The 25,066-nt window shown below is 36.2% G+C and overlaps 1 protein-coding gene and 1 pseudogene across 5 annotated transcripts; both read left to right on the forward strand.

Annotated features, from left to right (window-relative positions):
* Positions 1-5,941: 5,941 nt before the first annotated feature.
* Positions 5,942-14,590, forward strand: LOC149259796 (uncharacterized). 4 transcript variants are annotated; one of them, XM_089377379.1, is made up of 2 exons: positions 5,942-6,375; positions 13,882-14,590. In XM_089377379.1, exon 2 carries the CDS (start codon positions 13,900-13,902, stop codon positions 14,440-14,442), a length of 543 nt encoding a protein of 180 aa, XP_089233505.1. In that variant the 5' UTR covers positions 5,942-6,375; positions 13,882-13,899; the 3' UTR covers positions 14,443-14,590. The 4 variants fall into 4 exon arrangements, with proteins under 4 accessions (XP_089233505.1, XP_089233527.1, XP_089233519.1 ...); XM_089377401.1 differs by lacking the exon at positions 5,942-6,375 and adding an exon at positions 6,750-6,861; XM_089377393.1 differs by lacking the exon at positions 5,942-6,375 and adding an exon at positions 6,871-7,102.
* A 7,693-nt stretch (positions 14,591-22,283) lies between these two features.
* LOC149259797 (G-type lectin S-receptor-like serine/threonine-protein kinase SD2-5 pseudogene) lies at positions 22,284-24,660 on the forward strand (annotated as a pseudogene). The gene is made up of 2 exons (XR_016265515.1): positions 22,284-22,484; positions 22,694-24,660. The product of XR_016265515.1 is annotated as a G-type lectin S-receptor-like serine/threonine-protein kinase SD2-5 pseudogene (transcript).
* Positions 24,661-25,066: the final 406 nt, after the last annotated feature.

Below are 25,066 nucleotides of genomic sequence, written 5' to 3' on the forward strand. Positions count from 1 at the left end.
CTCTTTATTAGATTCTTTGTCATTCTACGGTTCATTATCAGGATCTTGCATGTCATTCTTAGCTAGGGCTTCAAAGCTGTTACTCGTTGAGGGTTTTGACATGTTGACTGGATTTGTCTTGGGATTGGCTGTCGATTTTTTGTTCCCTCTTCTTCGGTTCGTAACCTTGGTAAAACCATCAGGCGTTTGGTTATCTGAACTTTCTTGAGAAGGGGGTTTCCTGTTTAGAGGACAATCTCTATAGAGATGCCCTATATCATGGCATTTCCTACATCTAAATGGTACATGCTCATAGTCTATTACTTGAATCCATTCAACATCTTCATGAAAGAAACTTACCATGTCTGGCAGGGCTTGCTTTAGATCCATGTAAACGCAGATCCATGCATAAGACATGTATCTGCATAGTTTTGTTTCCTCTGCGACCTTGACAAACTCGCCCAATGTATTCCCAATCTCCTGAAGAGATTTTTCTTCCCAATATTCCCAAGGAAGCGAGTACAACCTTATCCACACGGGGGCATAGCTAAGGTCTTCCTTGTCTGGATTGAATCGTTCGACCCACCCTTTGAGATATAATCCTGCAGAATTGAAAAAATAAGGACCCCCATCCAGAATCCTATTGCGATCTTCCAGGCAGTTGAAGACTGCAGTAAAAAACCCCTTTGGCCCTGGATGCAGAGTGATGTGTCCTTTTGGGTTACATTTGGTGCTTATCCAGCTCCTCAGTGCTCTCTCAGTTGGCCATATTCCAATGAATTTGCCGATCAGCGCGTGATCTCTCATGAACTGTATTCTGGCATTGATACGGTGACTGGGAAATTCCACTCTTGGCCTATGAGTTTCCACTGGCCTGCATGTGGAGGAACTTGCCTTATTTTTGTCTTCCTAACCTGGCTCCTTGCCCTGTTGCTTGTTGCTTCCCGTATTACTTCCATTCTATTCATTTTCTTTGTCCCATTCTTCCGTCTGCTGCGTTTGACTGTCTTTTTTGGGGGGAGGTGCATCGCCATCCCCCTGAGGGGGCTGCATTCTTCTACTTGCGTATGGCCGGGTCACGTAAACCACTGGCACTTATCCGCTCTGGTGCCTTCAGTACTGCGCTTTTCCTGTCAAGCCTACCGTGGCAGGGGCTGCATAAACCCTAGGATGGGTTACAGAAACCCTAAGTCCAAGAGTAAATTCCTATTCCTCTCCGGAATTTCTAAATATTTAATTAAGTTGTAATTATATAATTAAAATTTTTAATTTATTTGAATTAATGAATTTTTAGTTACATGTGGTCTCTAGTTTAATATTACAACTTAAATTTATTATTTTTTAATATTATTTTAATTTATTTATTTCAACTTTAATTGATACATTTGTATTGTGTAACCATTACATATGTATAATTGGATATATGTGTTTGAGACTAGTGGGCCATGTTCCACTTTGTTAAAGGTTGATGTTATTTTTTCACTGCCAACTATCATGTACACACAATCTTTTACAGAGGAGAAAGTTTCCCTTCCTCACTATGAACTTAGTGAATTGTTTCTTGCAGATTTCTACAACATGGGTGAGACTACTGCAAATCAATTCCAAACACCAAAATTATAGAAGCCGAAGAAAGTGATAAGACTTTCCTTCCAATACTACCATTATGATCGAATGACTACCAACTAATAACCTTAGCACAAGTGTCACAATAGCATGCCTTCATACCCCCTAAGTTTAATCATTTGTGGGAATCATCCTCCTTACTCATAGGCTCACTTAATAATCAACAATCAATAATGGACAAGTGGTCCATTGAAGGTGTTGACAAATGCAGAGGTGGTATTAGAAAAGAAATGCATGAGTGGCTGGAGGTATTTGCATTTAAAGCATGAAGGTTAAGGCAACATCGTCATATGGAAGCATTGTGTTCTTGCTCCTGTTTTGATTTCCATGTTGATTGTCTGATTTAACTGACATTAGTGGAATCTTGGTACAAGAAGTGGTTCATATTTCAAATGGGTAGCACTCTCAAAACTATATATATATATATATATATATATATATATATATATATATAAACTATGACCATGGATTAGATTAGATTTATATGAGATAATTTCATATTTGGATAGGATTAGATTTATATGGGATAATTTCATATTTATATTAGATTATTGTTTGCAATTTGGTCTAAAATTTTAAAAGTATTTCCAAACATGCAATACAAGCCAAATCTTAGAGCTAATGCTAGTTTACTACAAGAGAGTTTCACAAATGCATTTGGGTTTGTTATAGTGTACACACTCGTGGACATTGCAACAATTAGTCCTTCACGCATAGCATTCCTTTCCTTAGTATTTTCCATTATGATCAAAATAAATCTTCTATTAGTTCACTTCTCGTCGATACTTGATTTTCAAATTCATTTTGGGACAACATTTGGTATTTATGTTTCACTCTTACTACTCTATTTGGCTTACAACGTCCATGTGAAATATGCTTTACACTACAACTCGTTGGAATTCCAAAGATTTGCTAGGAAAACTTCTCTTGTCACTAATTGTAAGATGTGGGTGCTTTGTGATTGGTTTGATGGGTTTTATTTTTTTAAAGTTGAAGGATATTAGTGAGAAATTCACTGAGATACTTTGCTATTGACTCTCTACATTGTTTATACATGTTCCTTTAACTGTATAATAGATCTTTTGGGAAAAAGACATTTTGTATTGCTAACTTGAGTGGTTGTAGGCATAATTAAGGATTGTAAAATAATTAGTTCAAATATGAATGAAGAAAGCCAATTATATATATATATATATATATATATATATATATATATATATATATATATATACATATATAGTAATAATCTAATTAATATTTACTTAATTTATAATTATTAACATTGGTACATATGCATTTTATCTATTTAATATTTACTTAGTTTATAATTCTTTGCACCTATACATATGTATTTTTAGTTAGTAATGATCTTGTATTTACACATGGAAGGTGAATGCCATCCTTTTTCAAAATATCTTTGCATAAATAGGTAAACATAAATCGAAATCATTAATATGTTTCATAACAACCAATCATTGATACATTTAGACTTTCCTTGTCATTTCCATGACTAGAGGTCATCTATAATTTATACATGCATTCCCATTTTCCTTGAATTTTCCATCTGGTTGAATCCATTTTATTTTAAATGTTCTTACAATAAATACAACTTCAAATTTAAAATTTCCATAAGAGGATAGTACCAAATATAAATATCAAGATGAAAGTAGACACCCGTTCCCATGTTCCTTGAATTTTCTATCTTTGTTAAAACCCAATAAAATTGTCAATGTTCTTACAATAAAGACAATTTCGAAGTTAAAATTTCCATAAGATGATACACCCAAATATAAAGATCAAGATGAAAGTAGACTATATTTAGCCATTTTCTAAAAGCATCATAAATGCGTTTTAAGATCAAGATAAAAATAGACAATATTAATTATAGTTTTTGTTGTTGTAGTGATTTTTTTTATAATACAATTTATAAAAAAACATCATCTTCAATAAAAATTAAAACAAAGAAGATAAGCTATCAATTTACTAGTAGAAATGTAAAAGTAAAAAGAAAAACCAATTGACCATAAACTTATACATTCCAATACAGTAGTATTTTTAACATCAAAACAAAGTAAATGTTCAGTTTGTTGTTCCAATATGCTTGGTTTGCATTAACATTAAAGCAAAGTTAAATGTTTAATTTGTTATTTACATATGTCTAGTTTGCATATTGACTGCATTTTGATGCCATCTCTATTTATGAGATTTGAACATTATTATTATTATTATCTAAGTTTTAATGTGAATTTACTTAATAATATATTTATTTTCTCTCTCTAACAAAAACATAATTTTTTTAATAAATTATTATAGTGAAACATTTCACCTACTTAAACTATAAAAATATTTCTTAATACAATTTTTTAAATGAAGGGACACATACGCTTTAAAACTACTGTAATGGAAAATCCACAAAAGTATGATCTCATAGTCTAAATCCTCCCTACTTTCGCCATCTCAATCATGGTGGAAGGGGCCACATTTTTGAATCATGCATCACATTTGTTCTTTGGATTAAAAATGGATCTCAACAAGCATATATGCAATGTGGTAACTTGAGAAACACATTGAGTTCACAAACTACATTTAATAGTAAGATGCTTGATCAAATCTTTAATAAAATATTTCATTTACTAACATCAAGTAATTATAGAAGAACAAAGATAATAAATAAAAAATGCGTCAAAGACTATTATATTATATTAGATCTCAGCAGGCATATATGAAAAGTGGTAACTTGAGAATAAATAACAAATGCGTCAAATACTATTATATTAGATCTCAACAGACATATATGAAAAGTGATAACTTGAGAAACATATCGAGTTCACAATGCAACTATATCCAAAATGATAATGACCATATTCAATAGTAGGATGCTTGAGCAAATCTTTAATAAAATATTTCATTTACTAATATCAAGTAAGTATAGAAGAACAAAGATAATAAATAACAAATGTGTCAAAGACTATTATATTTTCTTGCCTAAATACAAATGTCTTGTTGTTACAAGATGAGATATATGCAATTTTAGTTTTTTTTTTTTTTTTTTCAAATTAGCTATATTTAACTAAGCTATAGGTACTAGCTACTATGTAGTCCTTGTTAATTTAGGGTAGATATATGATTTTTATAAGGTTACTAAATTAAAAACTTTAGTTGAAATAGAAAGTTTAAATGGTATTCAAAGACTTACAAATTTAGAGTTACTTTAAAATAATTAAAGTGATTTTAGTTTAATTTAAATATTATTTATTTTTTAATAAATATTTTCATATTTTAATTTTAATTATCAAATTAATAAATGGATCGTAGAGATTTAACTTTCATATAATAATTTTTAACAATAACAAAAATGATGAAAGGTTGAAATTTATCTCAAATGTAGTTATATCTTTTTGGCTTTTCAATTTAATTAATCAAAGCCATTTTAAAATATCACATTTTTAAATATATATTAATAATAAATTAAAATCATTAAATGAAAACCACTCTAAGTTACTAATTCTATACTAATTAAAATTTCCAACTTAGTAACTTTTTAAATGTCATTTAGAATCAAATCATAATTATACTAAATCATTTTAAAATAACAAGGTTTTAAATATTAAATTAAAATCATTTTAATTAAATTAAAACCACTCTAAATTAGTATTTTTTTTTTAAATACTAATTAAACTTTCTATATCAATTAAAATTTATTATTTTATAAATGAACTTTCTATACCAATTAAAGTTTCTTAATCTTTAAATTTCATTTAGAGTCAAGTCATATCTACATTAAATAATTTTAAAATAACAATTTTTTGAATATTAAATTAAAATCACTTTAATTAAATTAAAACAACTTTAAATTAATAATTCTTTCAATACCAGTTAAAATTTCTTACTTTATAAATATCATTGATAATGAAATCATAATTACAAAATGAATGATTTTAAAATAACAAATTTTTGAATATTAAATTAAAATCACTTTAATTAAATTAAAACAAATTTAAATTAATAATTCTTTCAATATCAATTAAAAATTCTTATTTTATAAATATCATTAATAATGAAATCATAATTAGAATGAATCATTTTAAAATAACAAATTTTTGAATATTAAATTAAAATCACTTTAATTACCAATTAAACTTTCTATACCATTTAAAGTTACCCTAAATTAAACTTTGAATACTAATTAAGGTATTTAAATTCTCAATTAGTAATTGTTTTGAATACCATTTAAACCTCGGAAAGAGTTGAGTTGAATTACTAACTCTTTTTTGTTCCAATTAAGGTAAACAAATTCTCAATTAGTTATGGTTTTGAATACCATTTAAACCTCGGAAAGAGTTGAGTTGGATTACTAACTCTTTTTTATTCCAATTAGGGTTATATTGGCAGTTACGCTGAATTAGGAACTCTTTGGATTCCAAAGAGGGTTAAATTAACGTCATTGCAGCACTTATTACAGTGTTCATCCCACATGGCTTCAGTAGAAAATGCCCTAATTAGATATCCACTTCAATCGCATTAGCCTTCTATAAAGCTGTTACAGATGGGGTTTCTCATCAGCAAAATTGATTGATCTCTGTTTCGAGAGAGGGTATTTAAGATGAGAGAATTACGATGCTTCTGAGAAAGTGCTGACGCCTACAAAGAATTGGTGATTGATCTCTATTTCCAGGGGAGTATATTATGATGCTTCTGAGAAAGTGCTGAAGAATTGGTGCACATTCCAGTCGAGCTATTCTCCTATCATTTGAGGCCGAAAGGAAACTGGTAAGCATCTTTTTTATGTTTCAGCAAATTTAAAGGTGACCTACAATTTCTTGCATTGTTTTGTGAGTCATTTATGAATATTTTCCATTGGATTTTTTTAGCTATCTATTTCCACAAGCTTTTCCAAATAGATGCATGGGCATGAAAGTGGTTGACATCTTTGTCTGGAGTATAAGAATGCATGTCCATATCAGGGGCCCAGCAATTGAAACAGGGCAGAATATAACTTTAAATTTTGTTCTTTATGCAAGGTGTCCTGTTTATTTCTGCCTTTTCCATATGGTGGTTGTTTCTATCTAGTCACATAACAGTTTTTTTTTTCGTTTTTTTTTAATAAGAGTCAGCAACTAGGGTTTTAAATACATATAACTTCTCATAATTTCTCAATGTAATTAGCTGCCGGACGGATCAAATATTGAGTGTGCTGGTGCGGGTAGCCTTTACCTAATCAATTCCAGTAATGGGCTGGGAGTCCACATTAACTAAGTCAGTTCCTTCAACCATTACTCTGTGTCGCCATCTCTATTGGATGGATATTCCTCAGCAAATTTCTCAATACTATGTGCCATATATAGTATTACATTCCAACATAGAATGCAAAAAGGGCATAGGAGCGCTGGTCTGGGGGGATTTGAGTATGAGGGGATTGCTGTTTATAATCTTCGTTCGTTACTAAAGCAAAAGTTTGCTCATAGTTGATTCTTGCTTTTCTGTGTGAACCCTCTAGGTACAAGTCTCTGCTTAGGTATTTTAATGATTCAGACTTGTAGTATGTGCAAGTATGGCTTCATGTTCTCCTTAGGTATTTTAATGATCCAAACCTGTAGTATGTGCAAGTATGGCTTCATGTTCTTTGTTTTACTATAGATCTCAAATATGATGTAGTATGTGTAAGTATGGCTTCATGTTCTTTGTTTTATTATAGATCTCAAATATGATGCATGTGGGCACTATGTTTGGTGGATAAGTTCCCCGTTTGTTGCCATATGTGGTGGGAGGGTATGTCTCTTTCCTGGGAATTTTTGAGCAATGAATGAGAGAATCTCAGTGACATCGATTATCAAAGGCCAAATTTATATTGATTCTGTTTTTTTATGGTTGGATTTTTGGTGGGAAAATATATTATAATTCAGTTTTTAGATCAGTAGTGAGGACTATTATCACTAGCTGTTATTCATGAATACAGGTTGACTCATCATCCTTATTCAAAGACAATTTCTCCTCTTGAAATCACTTGTTAGAGGCTGACTCATCATCCTTATTCAAAGACAATTTCACCACCTGAAATCACTTGCTAGAGGCTGACTCATCATCCATCATCCTTATTCAAAGAAAATCATGCCACCTGAAATTACCTGCTAGTTGTCTGTATGAAGGTAGGCTTTCACTCCTACCAAATACCTCTAGATTTTCAACTGTTAATTTTGTTGATTTTTATCTATGAACAAATTGCTATTTATATTTTTAAAATGATTTAAACTTATTTGCCCAAATTGCTGCTTGCATTTTAAAATGACATTTTTTTTATTTTACTTATTTTATAACAAATTGTTGCCTGCATTTTTAAAATGATATATATTTTTTTAATTACTATTAATTTTGTTGATTTTTATCTATAAACAAATTGTTATTTATATTTTTAAAATGATTTAAACTTATTTGCCTGTTATCCATGGAGTAGTCTACCTAGGCTGTAGAATGGCCCGTTTTCCGGCACCGGCCGGAAAATCGTCCGGCTCCGGCTACCGGTAAACTCTCCATCCTCCACCACCATCTCCTAGCTCCGCCACCCTCTTTCTCCGCCACCCTCCCCTGACAGCGCTGACATTCCCTGACAAAAAAATCCGAATGCCGCCTGACATCCCTGACCGATCAGCGACGAGCTGGAATTCATGCGGGGAGTATCGAAATGGTCTGGAGCGCGCGATTCCGCTTTGCACAACACTTCCCGCTCTGCTCTGCGATTCCGCTGTGCTGGGCTTACCGCTCTGCAGCTCGGAGGCCAGGAACTCTTCAGCGCGCAGGTACCCTTCGCTATCAGACCCAACAATTACCTCATGCATAAGGATAAGGGACCCGTGAAATTTAACCCCTGCTACAAACTGTTCTTTTTGAGGTCTAGGTTTCTGAATTGTCCAAACTACCAGTCGCAACGGGTGAAGCGGTATGCGTCTGGGCAGCCCTAGATGGGGAAAAAGGAAAGGTGGAGAGGAATGGAGGATCCATGATATCCAAATCCCCTTCCAACATTCGCACCACTGTTCCCATGGAAGGCCTCAGTGCCCAATCGCTCTGAATACACCACAGTGCCGTCTTTATCAACCTAGGCGCCTCATTCACATCTTCTGTCCTTTCCAATTTCAATCTGCTGTCCAACAATGCTTCCATTTTCCCTTGTTTCGCCTTGCTGAAAGCAATAGAAGGGAAAAACCAGTGCTCCGAATCCTGAGAACTGTCCACGTTTTTGCGCCCGCTGATGATTTCCAGAAGCACCATCCCGTAGCTGAACACATCGCTCTTGGAAGTGATTCCGACTTCATAAAACCACTCGGGCGCCATGTACCCCAGCGTCCCTCTCGCTTGAGTCACCACACGGCTTTCTATATCTCTGTCCATACACTTCGCCATGCCGAAATCGGAGACCTTCGCTTTGAAATTTTCGTCCAGCAGAATGTTCTGAGGCTTGATGTCCAGATGCAGAATGCAAAGCCTCGAATCCTCGTGCAGGTAAGCAAGTCCCCGGGCAGTACCGACCGCAATCGAATATCTGGTTTTCCAATCCAACTGTTTTTCTGAGCCAAACAACCATCTATCAAGAGACCCGTTGGCCATGAATTCGTACACCAGAATTCGATGTTGCCCTTCAACACAAAGACCACGCAAACTCACAAGATTGGAATGATTGATGGAAGATATGGTGGCCACTTCTGCACAAAATTCTCTCTGCCCCTGTCCTGCCCTGTCGCCCAGACATTTGACGGCCACCGGAATACCATCACTCAATTTCCCTACGTATACTTTCCCAAATCCACCCTTTCCAATCTCTTTTCTAAACCCCCCTGTGGCGGTCTCAATATTCTTGTAAGTGAAAATTGTAGGAAGGCTAGTGAGATTCTTCAGATACTCTGTGTCTAATTCATGGGTATCTTCTTTACCATGAACATGAACAGGAGATTGTTTTTTCAGATGTTTCCACAGAACAAAGAAAATCCACATAGCATATATGGGAGCCAAACTGGTGATGTAGAAAACACGATATCGTTGATCCAACAGGGGAATGATAACCAACATCGAAGCCAGGCTTGGCAACGCTAAAGATAATTTTAAAAAATTGATCTTACAGAACCTCAAACACTGCACCAGCAAACACTGCAAATTGCAACACAAATCCTAAGGGCTGCCCAGTTGAGAAGCAACGGAATAAATAATGCAGATTGTTCAGTAGACGTGGCCAACGGACATTGTTCCTATATTTTGTGGCCAACGGATTGTTAATGTTTACTTCTGCCATTATTCTAGGTTGTTTTTTTGGTGTTTGTTTTTCTTTTCTTTTCTGACCAGCTGATCACAACCCTCCATATCAATTTGGTGACAGTTTAGGTTGTGACTATAAAAATAGATTATTATTATTATTATGTGTACCTGATTTAGTGGGTTACCTGAAAAGTTGGGACTCCTTTGTTTTGCAATAGCATAGCATTCCTAGCTAGCCATTTGGCCCAAGAGACCACACAAGGTGGTGCCCTAACAGACTTGTCTTCCATCCAATGTTTCAAGCAATCCTCAACCTCAGCCTCATCCTCATCACATTCATCAACAAAATCACTGTCAAATACATATTCACATCCATCACTCCTTGCAGACAATCTACCATCACTCCCATCCTCTTCTCTACAAGCCTTCTTTGATCTTCCTGCTCCTACATAATCTCTAAAAACATTAACTTTTCTCAAACCTGCTTTGAGAGCAGAAAGCTCCTCCTTTTCTGACAATGGTTCTCCATCCGAAGGTGATGATGGCACAATAGTTCTATTAACTGGGTCCATTACTTCCTGACCAGTTCGAAGCTCCACAAAATTGAGAGCAACCTACACAACACAAGATGAGGAATGAATGACCAAGGATCTTTAAAGGACTCCAAGGAAATTTTAGCTACAAAGAAAATACAAAAAACAGAAACAGTGTATGTATGTGTAGATGTTACCAAAGGCTTTGGATGTATGTCTAGATGTTAGCAAAGGCTTTGGATGCATGTCTAGATGTTAGCAAAGGTGCACACATACCACAGGGAAGGGAAGACTTACAGTAAGTGCTGCTTCAGGTGCCATTCCTCCAGTAAAGCAAGATACAGGAATCTTGGTAGTTTTGATACTATTCTCCATAGGCAATGCATACTCCCCGAGGTTGAGGGAAGCTGTTCCTATAACAGATGGCTTGCTCTTTGATTCTTGAGTCAAACCCTGCCAATTTGAAACAGAGCATATCAAAAATACTAGAATATATGATCAAAAATTATTCATATGTTGTGTTGTTCTATTTGATGCCACATAATTTTCTCTCTAAGAGTCTTACAATTGCGAGATGGCAAACATATGTCAAATAAGAAATTTGCAAACATATTTTCGATCTAATAGATGCACATCCTAATTAGCACTCAACTTCATTTACATGCACAAGGCATGCAGAAAAAGCATGTTTTCTCCCACCATTAGAAGCAAGGCCCTGGTACAGGAGCTACTTTTAGAAAGTCTTTGGTCAAGCTAAAGTCTTTGCACTGCTTTGGGTTGTGGTCTACTAGCAAAGGTGGAACACTTGTTATAAAGATGATTTAGCTTTGAACAGGCTTATCCTTATTTAGGTTTGGGCAGGCTTTGGTAGAGAATTACATAATTGAAAATCCGTGTACTTTAAAGTCTTTGCAGTCCTCTGGTTGTGGTCTACCAGCAAGGTGGAACACTCTTTGTAAAGACGATTTAGGTTTGAACAGGCTTATCCTTATTTAGGTTTGGGCAGGCTTTGGTAGAGAATTACATAATTGAAAATCCTTGTACTCCTTTGGTATGTGGCCTAGCTACAACTTGGAATACTCGCTGTAAAGTTGATTTAGATTTGAGCAGGCTTTGGTAGAAAACTACATAAGTGAAAGTCCTATTGACCTTGACGTTCCACACATGGAACACATTAAATGTAACGAGGCCCTGTTTACCGGTGTGGTTGTCCAAATTTTGTTCTTAGAAAACATAGAAAAAATACACTTCTCCAGAGTAACAAAGTAGCAGAAAAACAACTAAATTGATTACCGTGGGAAAATTGATGGGTCGTGTGACGCTCAGAGAAGAACTTGGTCAGTGGTCTTATTAATGAAGATGCTTTTACTGCGACTTGACAAGCTTGTTTGATATCCAGTTGACATGTGCAGTTGTTTATGTAGCTTACCTTAAGCAATTGCCTTGCATCACCCCGCCCATTTCCAGTCCCACACCAACAGTAGCATCATCTAAAGTGGCAGAGGTAGCAGGGGCAAAGAGATAGCCTAAAAAGAACAGAAGTTTACCCACCGGTTCATTCAAGTTGATCCCGCAGAATCAGATCCTCTCGTTTCAGAGCCAGCATCGGTGCTAGTTTAAGATCTAGTCCCAGTCCCAGAGATAGTTTACCAAAAGAAAGAGACAGTTTCCCTCTCCCTTATGGTCGAGCGATAAATCCCTTGATCCAGTGGACCTTTTTGACCGAGTTGTTTCACCGGGAGTTGACCTCATTGATTCGATTGAAGTTGACAAAGTAGCAAAGCAAATCCAAGTTCTGAAAACTGCTTATGGCAGTGATGATAAAAGCTAAATACACAGCAGAAGAAAACTAAATAATAAACCCACAAATAAAAAGAATGCCATTGAAATTTGGAATTTTTAGATATTGTGGTCTCTTGCTAGCATTAGGGCCATTGACAGTGTGAACCTTATCTGTCTTCTTTTACCTGGTACAAAAATGTGATGTTTTGCAGCTCTTAAGAAATCTGCAATTTTGTTACCCCTCTTTCAATAGCAACCCTTAACAAGAACCATAGACAGTTCATCTCTCCACAGTTAATGGTACCTTCACCCAGTGCAGTCTTCAAATCAATCTATATGGTTTTCCTGAATAAATAGTATGCCTCCTGCTCCCACATACTCCAAGTTTTCCTTGACAGGCCCCACGAAAACCACCCATCTTTCAATTTGTTAATGTTTACTTCTGCCATTATTCTAGGTTGTTTTTTTGGTGTTTGTTTTTCTTTTCTTTTCTGACCAGCTCATCACAACCCTCCATATCAATTTGGTGACAGTTTAGGTTGTGACTTTAAAAATAGATTATTATTATTATGTGTACCTGATTTAGTGGGTTACCTGAAAAGTTGGGACTCCTTTGTTTTGCAATAGCATAGCATTCCTAGCTAGCCATTTGGCCCAAGAGACCACACAAGGTGGTGCCCTAACAGACTTGTCTTCCATCCAATGTTTCAAGCAATCCTCAACATTGTTTCCTTGCATCTGCAGCATCAGCGAAATAGTAATTCCTTCCAAATCTTTTGAAACTTGCAGGCATGTTAGTGCACTTTCAATCGTTAGGTGAAAATATGATCTCTGTCTTCAGTGTAGCTTGCACAACAGTTAGTGGGCAATGGAATAACAAGATGTACCTTTGCTGTTCAGTATGCCAATCAGGGCTTTGAGTTTTAGTTTTTGTGTTCAATGCAATTCTGAGTGCAACTTCTCTACGATCACCTCTATACAGGCCATTCAACCTAACTAATCTGGTCTAACAATCCTTCTCCATGAAATTCATAGAAACACATAGAAATTGAAACTCTCTGCTATCAAATACTGGGCACAAAAAAACTGAATTAATAAAGCTTCCAACCATTGAAACAGGGTAATGGGCAAAACAATTTTATAAGAAGCCTCAAGGGTTCAAAAATAAGAATGTTGGGAAATGATGATGCTGTACAGGATGGTATTTATGACACACCATAATACACTATAATTCTCCAACCTTAGTGTAATGGTACCTTTGTGAGGGGACTAATATACAGAAATGTTTGAGAATAATGAAGCAATATGTTCACTGTGATCTGAATTAATCTATTCACACATCCCAAAATAAGGGAATCTGTACTTACTATCAACAGACACACCAAAGAATGATGTGAATTAGTCTATGATCAGAATTATTCCTATTCACACATCCAAAAATAAGGGAACTGCATACAATATTCACTTCCTTGAGTATCATTTATTTTAAAACTCATAGATGTATTTGGGTCCTATAATGAGCATTTCATCTATATAAAGTGGTGATTGCTAAATGTGTTTTTTGCAGAATAGTTGCCAGTATTAAAAGTGTTGCAGTGTAAATGAACACAAATTATCTGCTTTTTTTAATTATATATGATTGAAAAACATGTTGAGTATTAGGAAATAGATAATTGTCTACTTGTTTAACATGAATTTATTGTTATTTGTTTTTCAGGTTTTTGAAGTGTAAAAAATGGTGCAAAAGTGGCATTTATGCATTGAAGTGTCTTGCTTTCCAAATCCAGGTCGAGCAGTTATTAAATTCGTCCTTTACAATATGGCAACAAATCATTTACTTCATGGAAAGAGAGAAGTGCCTGGAATGATGACAAACAATGAGGCATATTACATTGCCCTTGTTGAAGAGTTAAAAGAGGCAAAACAACATGATGTCAATGATATTGAAGTCTTCACCAACTCGGAGTTGATATGTAATCAGATGAAAGGCATCTATCGGGTTCGGAAGGACAATTTAAAACCTCTTCATAAGGAAGCAATAAATTGGAGTTGTCAATTTCAACATTTTACCATCAATCACTCTGCAGATATTGAAAAGATGTCCACTGATATAATGTCCAGAGCATTTTTAAGCACATATGTAGATGCCAAATATGACATAGGATCACCATCCACTGCAACAGAAATCATTGATCACCATCAATATAAATCCCCATTGTGTGAATGGGTTGTTGTTATCATTTTTCTGGGGTCTATCATAGCATGGTTCTTTCACTAAAGAAGAACCTATTAATATTTTATTTTTCCCCAACATGCAATGATTACAATTTTTTGTATGGGAGACAAATTTATGGACAAATGTAATATATTCCATGTACATGGACAAATGTATTTTGAAAGAAGTAACTGGTTCATGATTTTGTGATTATCATCAATACATTATGATGTTGTCTGATCCTTCCAAACACCTTCTCAAATCTTTGTTTCTGGAGAGATATTGATATGCTATGTGATTTGTTAGTTGGTTGTTGATCAGTGATGAAAGGTTTCTTTACGTATGTGTCCTCCTCATCCAATAGATAGTTGTCTACTTGGGGTGGGAAATCTTGAATGGTATGTCAATGAGGTTTATGCATGCTCCCTCTTCAATTTGTCTCATCTCTTATAGTGAAAATATAGACATCCTTGTTTTAGGCACTGTTTCTATTTTTTAATTGTTGTTATCAATTTATAGGAAAAGTGCATGGTAGATGAGGTAACCAGTTTTAGACTAGTGTGCATTAGTCTAGGAGTGAGGCTCTCTATTGTAGGAAACTTCTGAAAGCACCTTGGGCGCACTTTTCTAGAAGTGAATTAGGGATTTACTAAGCCAATTGCATAAAAGGGATTTACTTCCAATTTGCTTGAATGAGGGGGGAAGATCAGTTTTCTTCACTGGAAAGATTAGAGTGAAGTTGCAGGATCAAGTTATGTCATAAATATATTTATTTTAGAGTTTAGAAAGCTAGAAGCTAATACAAGAATATTTAGCAAGATATTATAGTTCATTATGATGTCACTAGCTCAGATTTGAACTTGGGTAGGGAAAATAAATCCTGAGTTAGAAAGACAGTGGTCATTCCATCCAACAGCTAGAGATACCCCAATTAACATCTCCACAAATAAATAAATTACATACTTAAGGCTCTACTTCTTTTCATAAGATTTGAATCAAACCTTACATCAACATACTGATTTATTTTTCACTGTAATGAGTATCTAGTTGATTGCTTAGTTGTTGGTTGTGCTTGTGTGATGCATTACCCTTCTAGTTACTTGCTTATGGTGGCCAGCAACTCTTTTCTATGTTCTGGTCTAGTTTCAAGACTTCACTGATTTGAGTGCTATGAAAACCAAGGCCAGTTCTCGACAATGGAGCACCCCACTCATCAAAACAGTTCTAAGCATATCCAGTTCTGTTTCTAGTGGTTCAATTTGTTGGCTGTGAGATGCCAAGACAATGCTCTGTACATGAATGGCTACAACCAGCCTCTGTAGGTGATGTCCACTAGCAACAAATCTACAACCTAGTCAATGCCCCTGGATTCCTTGCATGTGTTCAAGCCCAGTGGGAACAATGCACCAGTTTAAACAATTTCTGAGTTGGGAAACAAGGCATGAAGGTGAGAATGTTCACATTCTGAATTGAGGGACCCAATGATCATCAATATTCAAAGTCGGTTACCTCCCAAATCTTAAACCTCTCCCACAACAGCCCAGCATGCATCTTACTATCTTGGCTGGAAAGACACTTTAAATCCACTTCTCTGTCAATTAACATCTCCACAAATAAATAATTTACATACTTAAGGCTCTACTTCTTTTCATAAGATTTGAATCAATAACTTAATGAAACTAAACCTTACATCAACATACTGATTTATTTTTCACTGTAATGAGTATCTAGTTGATTGCTTAGAGTTGGCAACTTGGCATTACCTTGCATTGCAGATATGATAGAGAAAATAGAATATAAACTATTTGCTTTGGATTATTAGAACTTACAGCCAAATTTTTCTTCCCTAAAATTGTTTTTTGTCATTTGTTTGTAGCATAAGTTATAAAGCCACTAATGCCCTAAACTCTGCATATACAGTGCTTGTATCCTGCAAGTCTACACCCGGAAATTGGTAATTAAGTGTGTAGGATTTAAACCAATAAATTAACCAACATTTGTGTTCCTTGTTGTTTAACTTGGTTCCTTGATCCTGATGCTCATGCTCTTCACCCATCAGCAACATCCAACTCCTCAACTTGAAGAATCCCAGGTATGAGCAACATTAGCCTTGCTGTTTTATGCACAGTGTTATATACAGTTTATTTGTGAGATCTTTTCTTATGAGTACAGCATAATAAGTAGCCTTCTGGGAATGATTGTCTTTGAGATCTTTTCTTATGAGTACACCTTAATAAGTAGCCTTCTGGGAATGCTAGTTTTTGAGATCTTTTCTTACGAGTACATCTTAATAAGTAGCTTTCTGAGTTCTATCGTATGGGATCTCAGTTAACCACTAGACTTCAATGAATTTCTTCTCAACAGAGAACCATGCTTCTTCTATGATTGTAGAACTAAAGCCTGCACGAGGACAGAGCACCAGTTGGCGAAGATCTCCAGCGTTGACAGTCGTCAAATATGCATGAAATGTTTGGTAAAGTAGCTAGTGACAAATGTGATCAGAGCATCCAAATGTCAAATGAAAGGACCAAATGTTAAGATCACTCACTTGAAGAACACATGGACCTATTGGAGAGATATTTATCATATTCCAGGAAAGGGAAAATAACCCAAATGTTGATTCTAATCAAACACCAAAGCATATAGATTTCAAACACTCAATGAATATTTGCTAGACTACATATGAATTAGTTCACTTTATAGATCTTTGTTGGAGGCTAATCATATTTATGGTTAGTGTTTATAATTGATAGTGTAAATTTGTTTGTCACATTACTAATTTTATCTCTTGTGCCTCCTCCCATACCTCTCTTTCACTCTCAAGTTTTTTTTCTGTTGTTCAGACCGTGGCCTTCTTTTTTAGTGGCTCAGAGAATAATTTAGCTACAAAACTCTTGATGGTAATTTAAGTAATGTGAAATTTTCAAATATGATACATGGGATTAATTGGAGGGAATTGTATGTACTGCAAATGTTGGTATAGAAATCTATATTAAAATAGAGTTTGGTTACCTCAGACATCTAACATGGTTTGGTGTACTTTGAATTCCTATGTAAATGAAAGTATAGTTGCGCAAGAAAAATCACTTCTTGACAATCTCTCACAGAAAGGAGGAAAATCCAATTTCAATACTTGTGAAATATTGGTTGAAGTTCATGCGTTGGTACTTTTGTTTGGGATGCATCTCATGAGAATTGTATGATTGTGGATTGAAATAGTCACTTTCTGGCCAACAACTTGCAAGTGGGGTAAATGGCAATCTACTATACACTTATGATTAAAGGATGGAATCCCATAATTATGTCTCTCAATAACCCCACTACTTATATGAACATTGTGCAAACAAGTCTACAAGTTTTGGAACACTAATATAAGTGCCTGCCTAAATTATATAGACATTCATTCCCAAATTTTCTCATACTTTGGAATAGGCACGAAGATAAGTTATTAAGATCACATGGATTTAGTCAAATCCCAGTTTTCAAGGCAGGGATTAGCCAATTTGGGACTATTATAGACATTCAAGAGGTAAATTTGACATTTTCAAAGGAAAATGACAGAGTAGTAAAAAGTAAGAGATTAATAACAACTAGCATAGGTTTTCAAAGAAAAGAAACAAGAATTAGAAATCAAATCCAAATTTAATGGCATTAATCCAGGGCATCAAGGCATGAAATCAACAATTCCATATTTCAAGAGTATGAATCATCAATTGATAAAACACATGGTAGCAGAAAATCAACAAGGAAGGTATTAGATCCAAATTCATAGAGATCAAACCCAAAACCTTAAATATATGTGGCAACATTTTTTTCTACATTTGAATTAAAGGTAGCCTCATTGCATTTGAGAACAAGTGGCAGTCTCTGACAAATAACAAGGGGGTTTGACTCCAGCTCAAGCAAAACGAGATACTCTACAAGGAATATCAGATCTATTTTAATTATTTAACAATTCTATTTCCAACAAGACTTAATAATAATTTGTCATTTGTATTTGTGTGTATACTTAATTATTTGTAATAGAATAAGGTTGGGAATTTTTGGAAAAAATCCTTATGTATTTCTGTAGACTTTGAGATTAATATATTTCGCTATAAACATTCTTATATGCCCAGTTTTTAACTTTTTAGAGATTCATGTATGAATGATTTCATGTCTATTTCTACCGTGTTTAACTTCTCATTAGCCATACCTTTTTAACATTAGTCTTCAGTATTTGAATAAATCTTAATGAATAAGAATTCATGTGGAATTGCTCAGATTCATGTTATTCAGATGCTTAATTATTTTTTCAACTTAAATATCACTGCAGAAATCCTAGTGCTATGTTTTGATGTTTTGCAAGTCTACACCCGGAAATTGGTAATTAAGTGTATAGGATTTAAACCAATAAATTAACCAACATTTGTGTTCCTTGTTGTTTAACTTGGTTAATTCATGTCTTACAATATTACCAATTTTGTGATATCTCTACAAGAAAGTAAAGCAGCAAGTCAATTTAATCAATGTCAATTCATTGCTCACTAAGGGAATGTTTTTTTCACGTCAAATGCCTACCTGTGGAATGAAAATTGCCCATGAGTAGCACTTCGGAATGTTCAACATTCATGCAAAAGATGAGTGTTATCTTCCATTTAAGGTCTGGAGTTAATGCAATCCCTAAATAATCATGATTATAAAGCTTTTCTGATATAAATCTACATAGATGTGGGTCAAAATATTAGACACATTGATAATTAATAACATGGAATGCTATCATCAATTTCAATGCTGAACAGGGGTTTGTCGAATCTTATAAGTTTTTGCATTGAGATGAATCACATCAGTTCCTCATTTTCCGAATAAGTTAGATAAAAATGTCATAGTGCACAATGAAGCAGTGTCAAGTTAGTTGTTCAGCTCATTAATTGACAAGAGGAGGGTTCATCTACAGCACAAATGAATGAGGAAGGCATCAAAAGCATGGACAGCACCATGATTTCTTATGTAAAGGAGACAAATGTGTTGCTTGGTATGGACATATTTTTTATTTGTGTACTTTATAAAACTACAAACTTGTATTTATGTAAGCATTGAACGTTATAGAGTATGGACAGGATGTAACCTCTGCTCACTATTTTTCTGAAGGCATATGAGGTTGGTTGTGCTTGTGTGATGCATTACCCTTCTGGTTACTTGCTTATGGTGGCCAGCAACTCTTTTCTATGTTCTGGTCTAGTTTCAAGACTTCACTGATTTGAGTGCTATGAAAACCAAGGCCAGTTCTCGACAATGGAGCACCCCACTCATCAAAACAGTACTAAGCATATCCAGTTCTGTTTCTAGTGGTTCAATTTGTTGGCTTTGAGATGCCAAGACAATGCTCTGTACATGAATGGCTGCAACCAGCCTCTGTAGGTGATGTCCGCTAGAACACTGAGTCAAAATTCTGATACCGTGGAATTTGGATTTTATAAAATGGTTTGTTAATTCAATAGTGAAATCACTTTTTTTCTTGTTCTTTTAGATTCAGATATTAGAAAACTCATTATTGAGAATCAGAATATTCCATAGTTTCAAGAAACAATAAAACAATAGAATTTTGCTCTCGCTTGGATTGTGGTCTAGCAGCAAGTTGGAGCACTTATTGTAAAGAATGATTTAGGTTTGGCCAGGTTTTGGTCAAAAGATAGAGTCTTTGCACTCTTTGGGTTGTGGTCAAAAGCTAAAGTCTTTGCACTGCTTTGGGTTGTGGTCTACTAGCAAAGGTGGAACACTCGTTATAAAGATGATTTAGCTTTGAACAGGCTTATCCTTATTTAGGTTTGGGCAGGCTTTGGTAGAGAATTACATAATTGAAAATCCGTGTACTTTAAAGTCTTTGCAGTCCTCTGGTTGTGGTCTACCAGCAAGGTGGAACACTCTTTGTAAAGACGATTTAGGTTTGAACAGGCTTATCCTTATTTAGGTTTGGGCAGGCTTTGGTAGAGAATTACATAATTGAAAATCCTTGTACTCCTTTGGTCTGTGGCCTAGCTACAACTTGGAATACTCGCTGTAAAGTTGATTTAGATTTGAGCAGGCTTTGGTAGAAAACTACATAAGTGAAAGTCCTATTGACCTTGACGTTCCACACATGGAACACATTAAATGTAACGAGGCCCTGTTTACCGGTGTGGTTATCCAAATTTTGTTCTTAGAAAACATAGAAAAAATACACTTCTCCAGAGTAACAAAGTAGCAGAAAAACAACTAAATTGATTACCGTGGGAAAATTGATGGGTCGTGTGACGCTCAGAGAAGAACTTGGTCAGTGGTCTTATTAATGAAGATGCTTTTATTGCGACTTGAAAAGCTTGTTTGATATCCAGTTGACATGTGCAGTTGTTTATGTAGCTGTCAACATGTTATTTATGAGCTTGCTGGTTTAATGCTTGACTGTTGCTCAACAACAAATTAACAGCGCCGACGAGATTATGTGAGAATTTCTTCCTTTGTTTTGAAAGAGTGGTGCTCCCTCAGAGTTTACAGCCCAAGTAAAAGTGGAACTCTATGCACTGAAAACCCTCTTGTGATTGTAAAGTAATGACTCATAAACATACCCTTATTCTTTGGGTAGCACATATATGAGCCATGTCATGGAAACATTGAAAGGTGTATCATTCATCTCACAGAAAAGAACAGAACTGAAGGGACTTGTAGGAAATAAAATGCTACAAACATTTCTTCCTAATGGACAATGAAACGGAAGTGCTCACATCAAATAAGTGTGCAGAAAGTAACCATCCTACGTACAATAACGTTATAGAGACCCGATGAATTAAACATGAATTCAACCATTGTTTATATTTGGGAGTGATAACAAAAGAATGAGGAAGATACAAGTAAGACATATGTAACAGATATGAATTTAACAATTTGAAAAAAAGCACAAATGAATGAGGAAGGCCTCAAAAGCATGGACAGCACCATGATTTCTTATGTAAAGGAGACAAATGTGTTGCTTGGTATGGACATATTTTTTATTTGTGTACTTTATAAAACTACAAACTTGTATTTATGTAAGCATTGAACGTTATAGAGTATGGACAGGATGTAACCTCTGCTCACTATTTTTCTGAAGGCATATGAGGTTGGTTGTGCTTGTGTGATGCATTACCCTTCTGGTTACTTGCTTATGGTGGCCAGCAACTCTTTTCTATGTTCTGGTCTAGTTTCAAGACTTCACTGATTTGAGTGCTATGAAAACCAAGGCCAGTTCTCGACAATGGAGCACCCCACTCATCAAAACAGTTCTAAGCATATCCAGTTCTGTTTCTAGTGGTTCAATTTGTTGGCTTTGAGATGCCAAGACAATGCTCTGTACATGAATGGCTACAACCAGCCTCTGTAGGTGATGTCCACTAGCAACAAATCTACAACCTAGTCAATGCCCCTGGATTCCTTGCATGTGTTCAATCCCAGTGGGAACAATGCACCAGTTTAAACAATTTCCGAGTTGGGAAACAAGGCATTAAGGTGAGAATGTTCACATTCTGAATTGAGGGACCCAATGATCATCAATATTCAAAGTCGGTTACCTCCCAAATCTTAAACCTCTCCCACAACAGCCCAGCATGCATCTTACTATCTTGGCTGGAAAGACACTTTAAAGCCAATTCTCTGTCACCCAACAATATTAAATGAATCAGCACAGGATGATTCCCAACATTCAAGAAAACATTCAATGCTTCTTGTATAAGATCCTCTAGTTTATTCACAAAAGGCTACTTGTCAAACTGATAGGTGTACAATCCAAATGTATAAAACTTAGAAGCAGTCTTCTAGAATCTCATATGTTTGCCATCTCGCAATTGTAAGACTCTTAGAGAGAAAATTATGTGGCATCAAATAGAACAACACAACATATGAATAATTTTTGATCATATATTCTAGTATTTTTGATATGCTCTGTTTCAAATTGGCAGGGTTTGACTCAAGAATCACAGAGCAAGCCATCTGTTATAGGAACAGCTTCCCTCAACCTCGGGGAGTATGCATTGCCTATGGAGAATAGTATCAAAACTACCAAGATTCCTGTATCTTGCTTTACTGGAGGAATGGCACCTGAAGCAGCACTTACTGTAAGTCTTCCCTTCCCTGTGGTATGTGTGCACCTTTGCTAACATCTAGACATACATCCAAAGCCTTTGCTAACATCTAGACATACATCCAAAGCCTTTGGTAACATCTACACATACATACACTGTTTCTGTTTTTTGTATTTTCTTTGTAGCTAAAATTTCCTTGGAGTCCTTTAAAGATCCTTGGTCATTCATCTTGTGTTGTGTAGGTTGCTCTCAATTTTGTGGAGCTTCGAACTGGTCAGGAAGTAATGGACCCAGTTAATAGAACTATTGTGCCATCATCACCTTCGGATGGAGAACCATTGTCAGAAAAGGAGGAGCTTTCTGCTCTCAAAGCAGGTTTGAGAAAAGTTAATATTTTTAGAGATTATGTAGGAGCAGGAAGATCAAAGAAGGCTTGTAGAGAAGAGGATGGGAGTGATGGTAGATTGTCTGCAAGGAGTGATGGATGTGAATATGTATTTGACAGTGATTCTGTTGATGAATGTGATGAGGATGAGGCTGAGGTTGAGGATTGCTTGAAACATTGGATGGAAGACAAGTATGTTAGGGCACCACCTTGTGTGGTCTCTTGGGCCAAATGGCTAGCTAGGAATGCTATGCTATTGCAAAACAAAGGAGTCCCAACTTTTCAGGTAACCCACTAAATCAGGTACACATAATAATAATAATCTATTTTTATAGTCACAACCTAAACTGTCACCAAATTGATATGGAGGGTTGTGATCAGCTGGTCAGAAAAGAAAAGAAAAACAAACACCAAAAAAGCAACCTAGAATAATGGCAGAAGTAAACATTAACAATCCGTTGGCCATAAAATATAGGAACAATGTCCGTTGGCCACGCCTACTGAACAATCTGCATTATTTATTCCGTTGCTTCTCAACTGGGCAGCCCTTAGGATTTGTGTTGCAATTTGCAGTGTTTGCTGGTGCAATGTTTGAGGTTCTGTAAGATCAATTTTTTAAAATTATCTTTAGCGTTGCCAAGCCTGGCTTCCATGTTGGTTATCATTCCCCTGTTGGATCAACGATATCGTGTTTTCTACATCACCAGTTTGGCTCCCATATATGCTGTGTGGATTTTCTTTGTTCTGTGGAAACATCTGAAAAAACAATCTCCTGTTCATGTTCATGGTAAGGAAGATACCCATGAATTAGACACAAAGTATCTGAAGAATCTCACTAGCCTTCCTACAATTTTCACTTACAAGAATATTGAGACCGCCACAGGGGGGTTTAGAAAAGAGATTGGAAAGGGTGGATTTGGGAAAGTATACGAAGGGAAATTGAGTGATGGTATTCCGGTGGCCGTCAAATGTCTGGGCGACAGGGCAGGACAGGGGCAGAGAGAATTTTGTGCAGAAGTGGCCACCATATCTTCCATCAATCATTCCAATCTTGTGAGTTTGCGTGGTCTTTGTGTTGAAGGGCAACATCGAATTCTGGTGTACGAATTCATGGCCAACGGGTCTCTTGATAGATGGTTGTTTGGCTCAGAAAAACAATTGGATTGGAAAACCAGATATTCGATTGCGGTCGGTACTGCCTGGGGACTTGCTTACCTGCACGAGGATTCGAGGCTTTGCATTCTGCATCTGGACATCAAGCCTCAGAACATTCTGCTGGACGAAAATTTCAAAGCGAAGGTCTCCGATTTCGGCATGGCGAAGTGTATGGACAGAGATATAGAAAGCCGTGTGGTGACTCAAGCGAGAGGGACGCTGGGGTACATGGCGCCCGAGTGGTTTCATGAAGTCGGAATCACTTCAAAGAGCGATGTGTTCAACGACGGGATGGTGCTTCTGGAAATCATCAGCGGGCGCAAAAACGTGGATAGTTCTCAGGATTCGGAGCACTGGTTTTTCCCTTCTATTGCTTTCAGCAAGGCGAAACAAGGGAAAATGGAAGCATTGTTGGACAGCAGATTGAAATTGGAAAGGACAGAAGATGTGAATGAGGCGCCTAGGTTGATAAAGACGGCACTGTGGTGTATTCAGAGCGATTGGGCACTGAGGCCTTCCATGGGAACAGTGGTGCGAATGTTGGAAGGGGATTTGGATATCATGGATCCTCCATTCCTCTCCACCTTTCCTTTTTCCCCATCTAGGGCTGCCCAGACGCATACCGCTTCACCCGTTGCGACTGGTAGTTTGGACAATTCAGAAACCTAGACCTCGAAAAGAACAGTTTGTAGCAGGGGTTAAATTTCACGGGTCCCTTATCCTTATGCATGAGGTAATTGTTGGGTCTGATAGCGAAGGGTACCTGCGCGCTGAAGAGTTCCTGGCCTCCAAGCTGCAGAGCGGTAAGCCCAGCGCAACGGAATCGCAGAGCAGAGCGGGAAGTGTTGTGCAAAGCGGAATCGTGCGCTCCAGACCATTTCGATACTCCCCCCATGAATTCCAGCTCGTCGCTGATCGGTCAGGGATGTCAGGCGGCATTCAGATTTTTTTGTCAGGGAATGTCAGCGCTGTCAGGGGAGGGTGGCGGAGAAAGAGGGTGGCGGAGCTAGGAGATGGTGGTGGAGGAGGAAGAGTTTACCGGTAGCCGGAGCCGGACGATTTTCCGGCCAGTGCC

This window comes from Pinus tabuliformis, chromosome 6 (assembly GCF_031772625.1).
Source record: "Pinus tabuliformis cultivar Carrire ecotype Pingquan chromosome 6, CPIR1, whole genome shotgun sequence".
NCBI classification, from domain to species: domain Eukaryota; kingdom Viridiplantae; phylum Streptophyta; class Pinopsida; order Pinales; family Pinaceae; genus Pinus; species Pinus tabuliformis.

Bases quoted from the DNA above. Each gene is read 5' to 3' on its own strand.
- LOC149259796 (XM_089377379.1), top strand. From the start codon at position 13,900: ATGGTGCAAAAGTGGCATTTATGCATTGAAGTGTCTTGCTTTCCAAAT.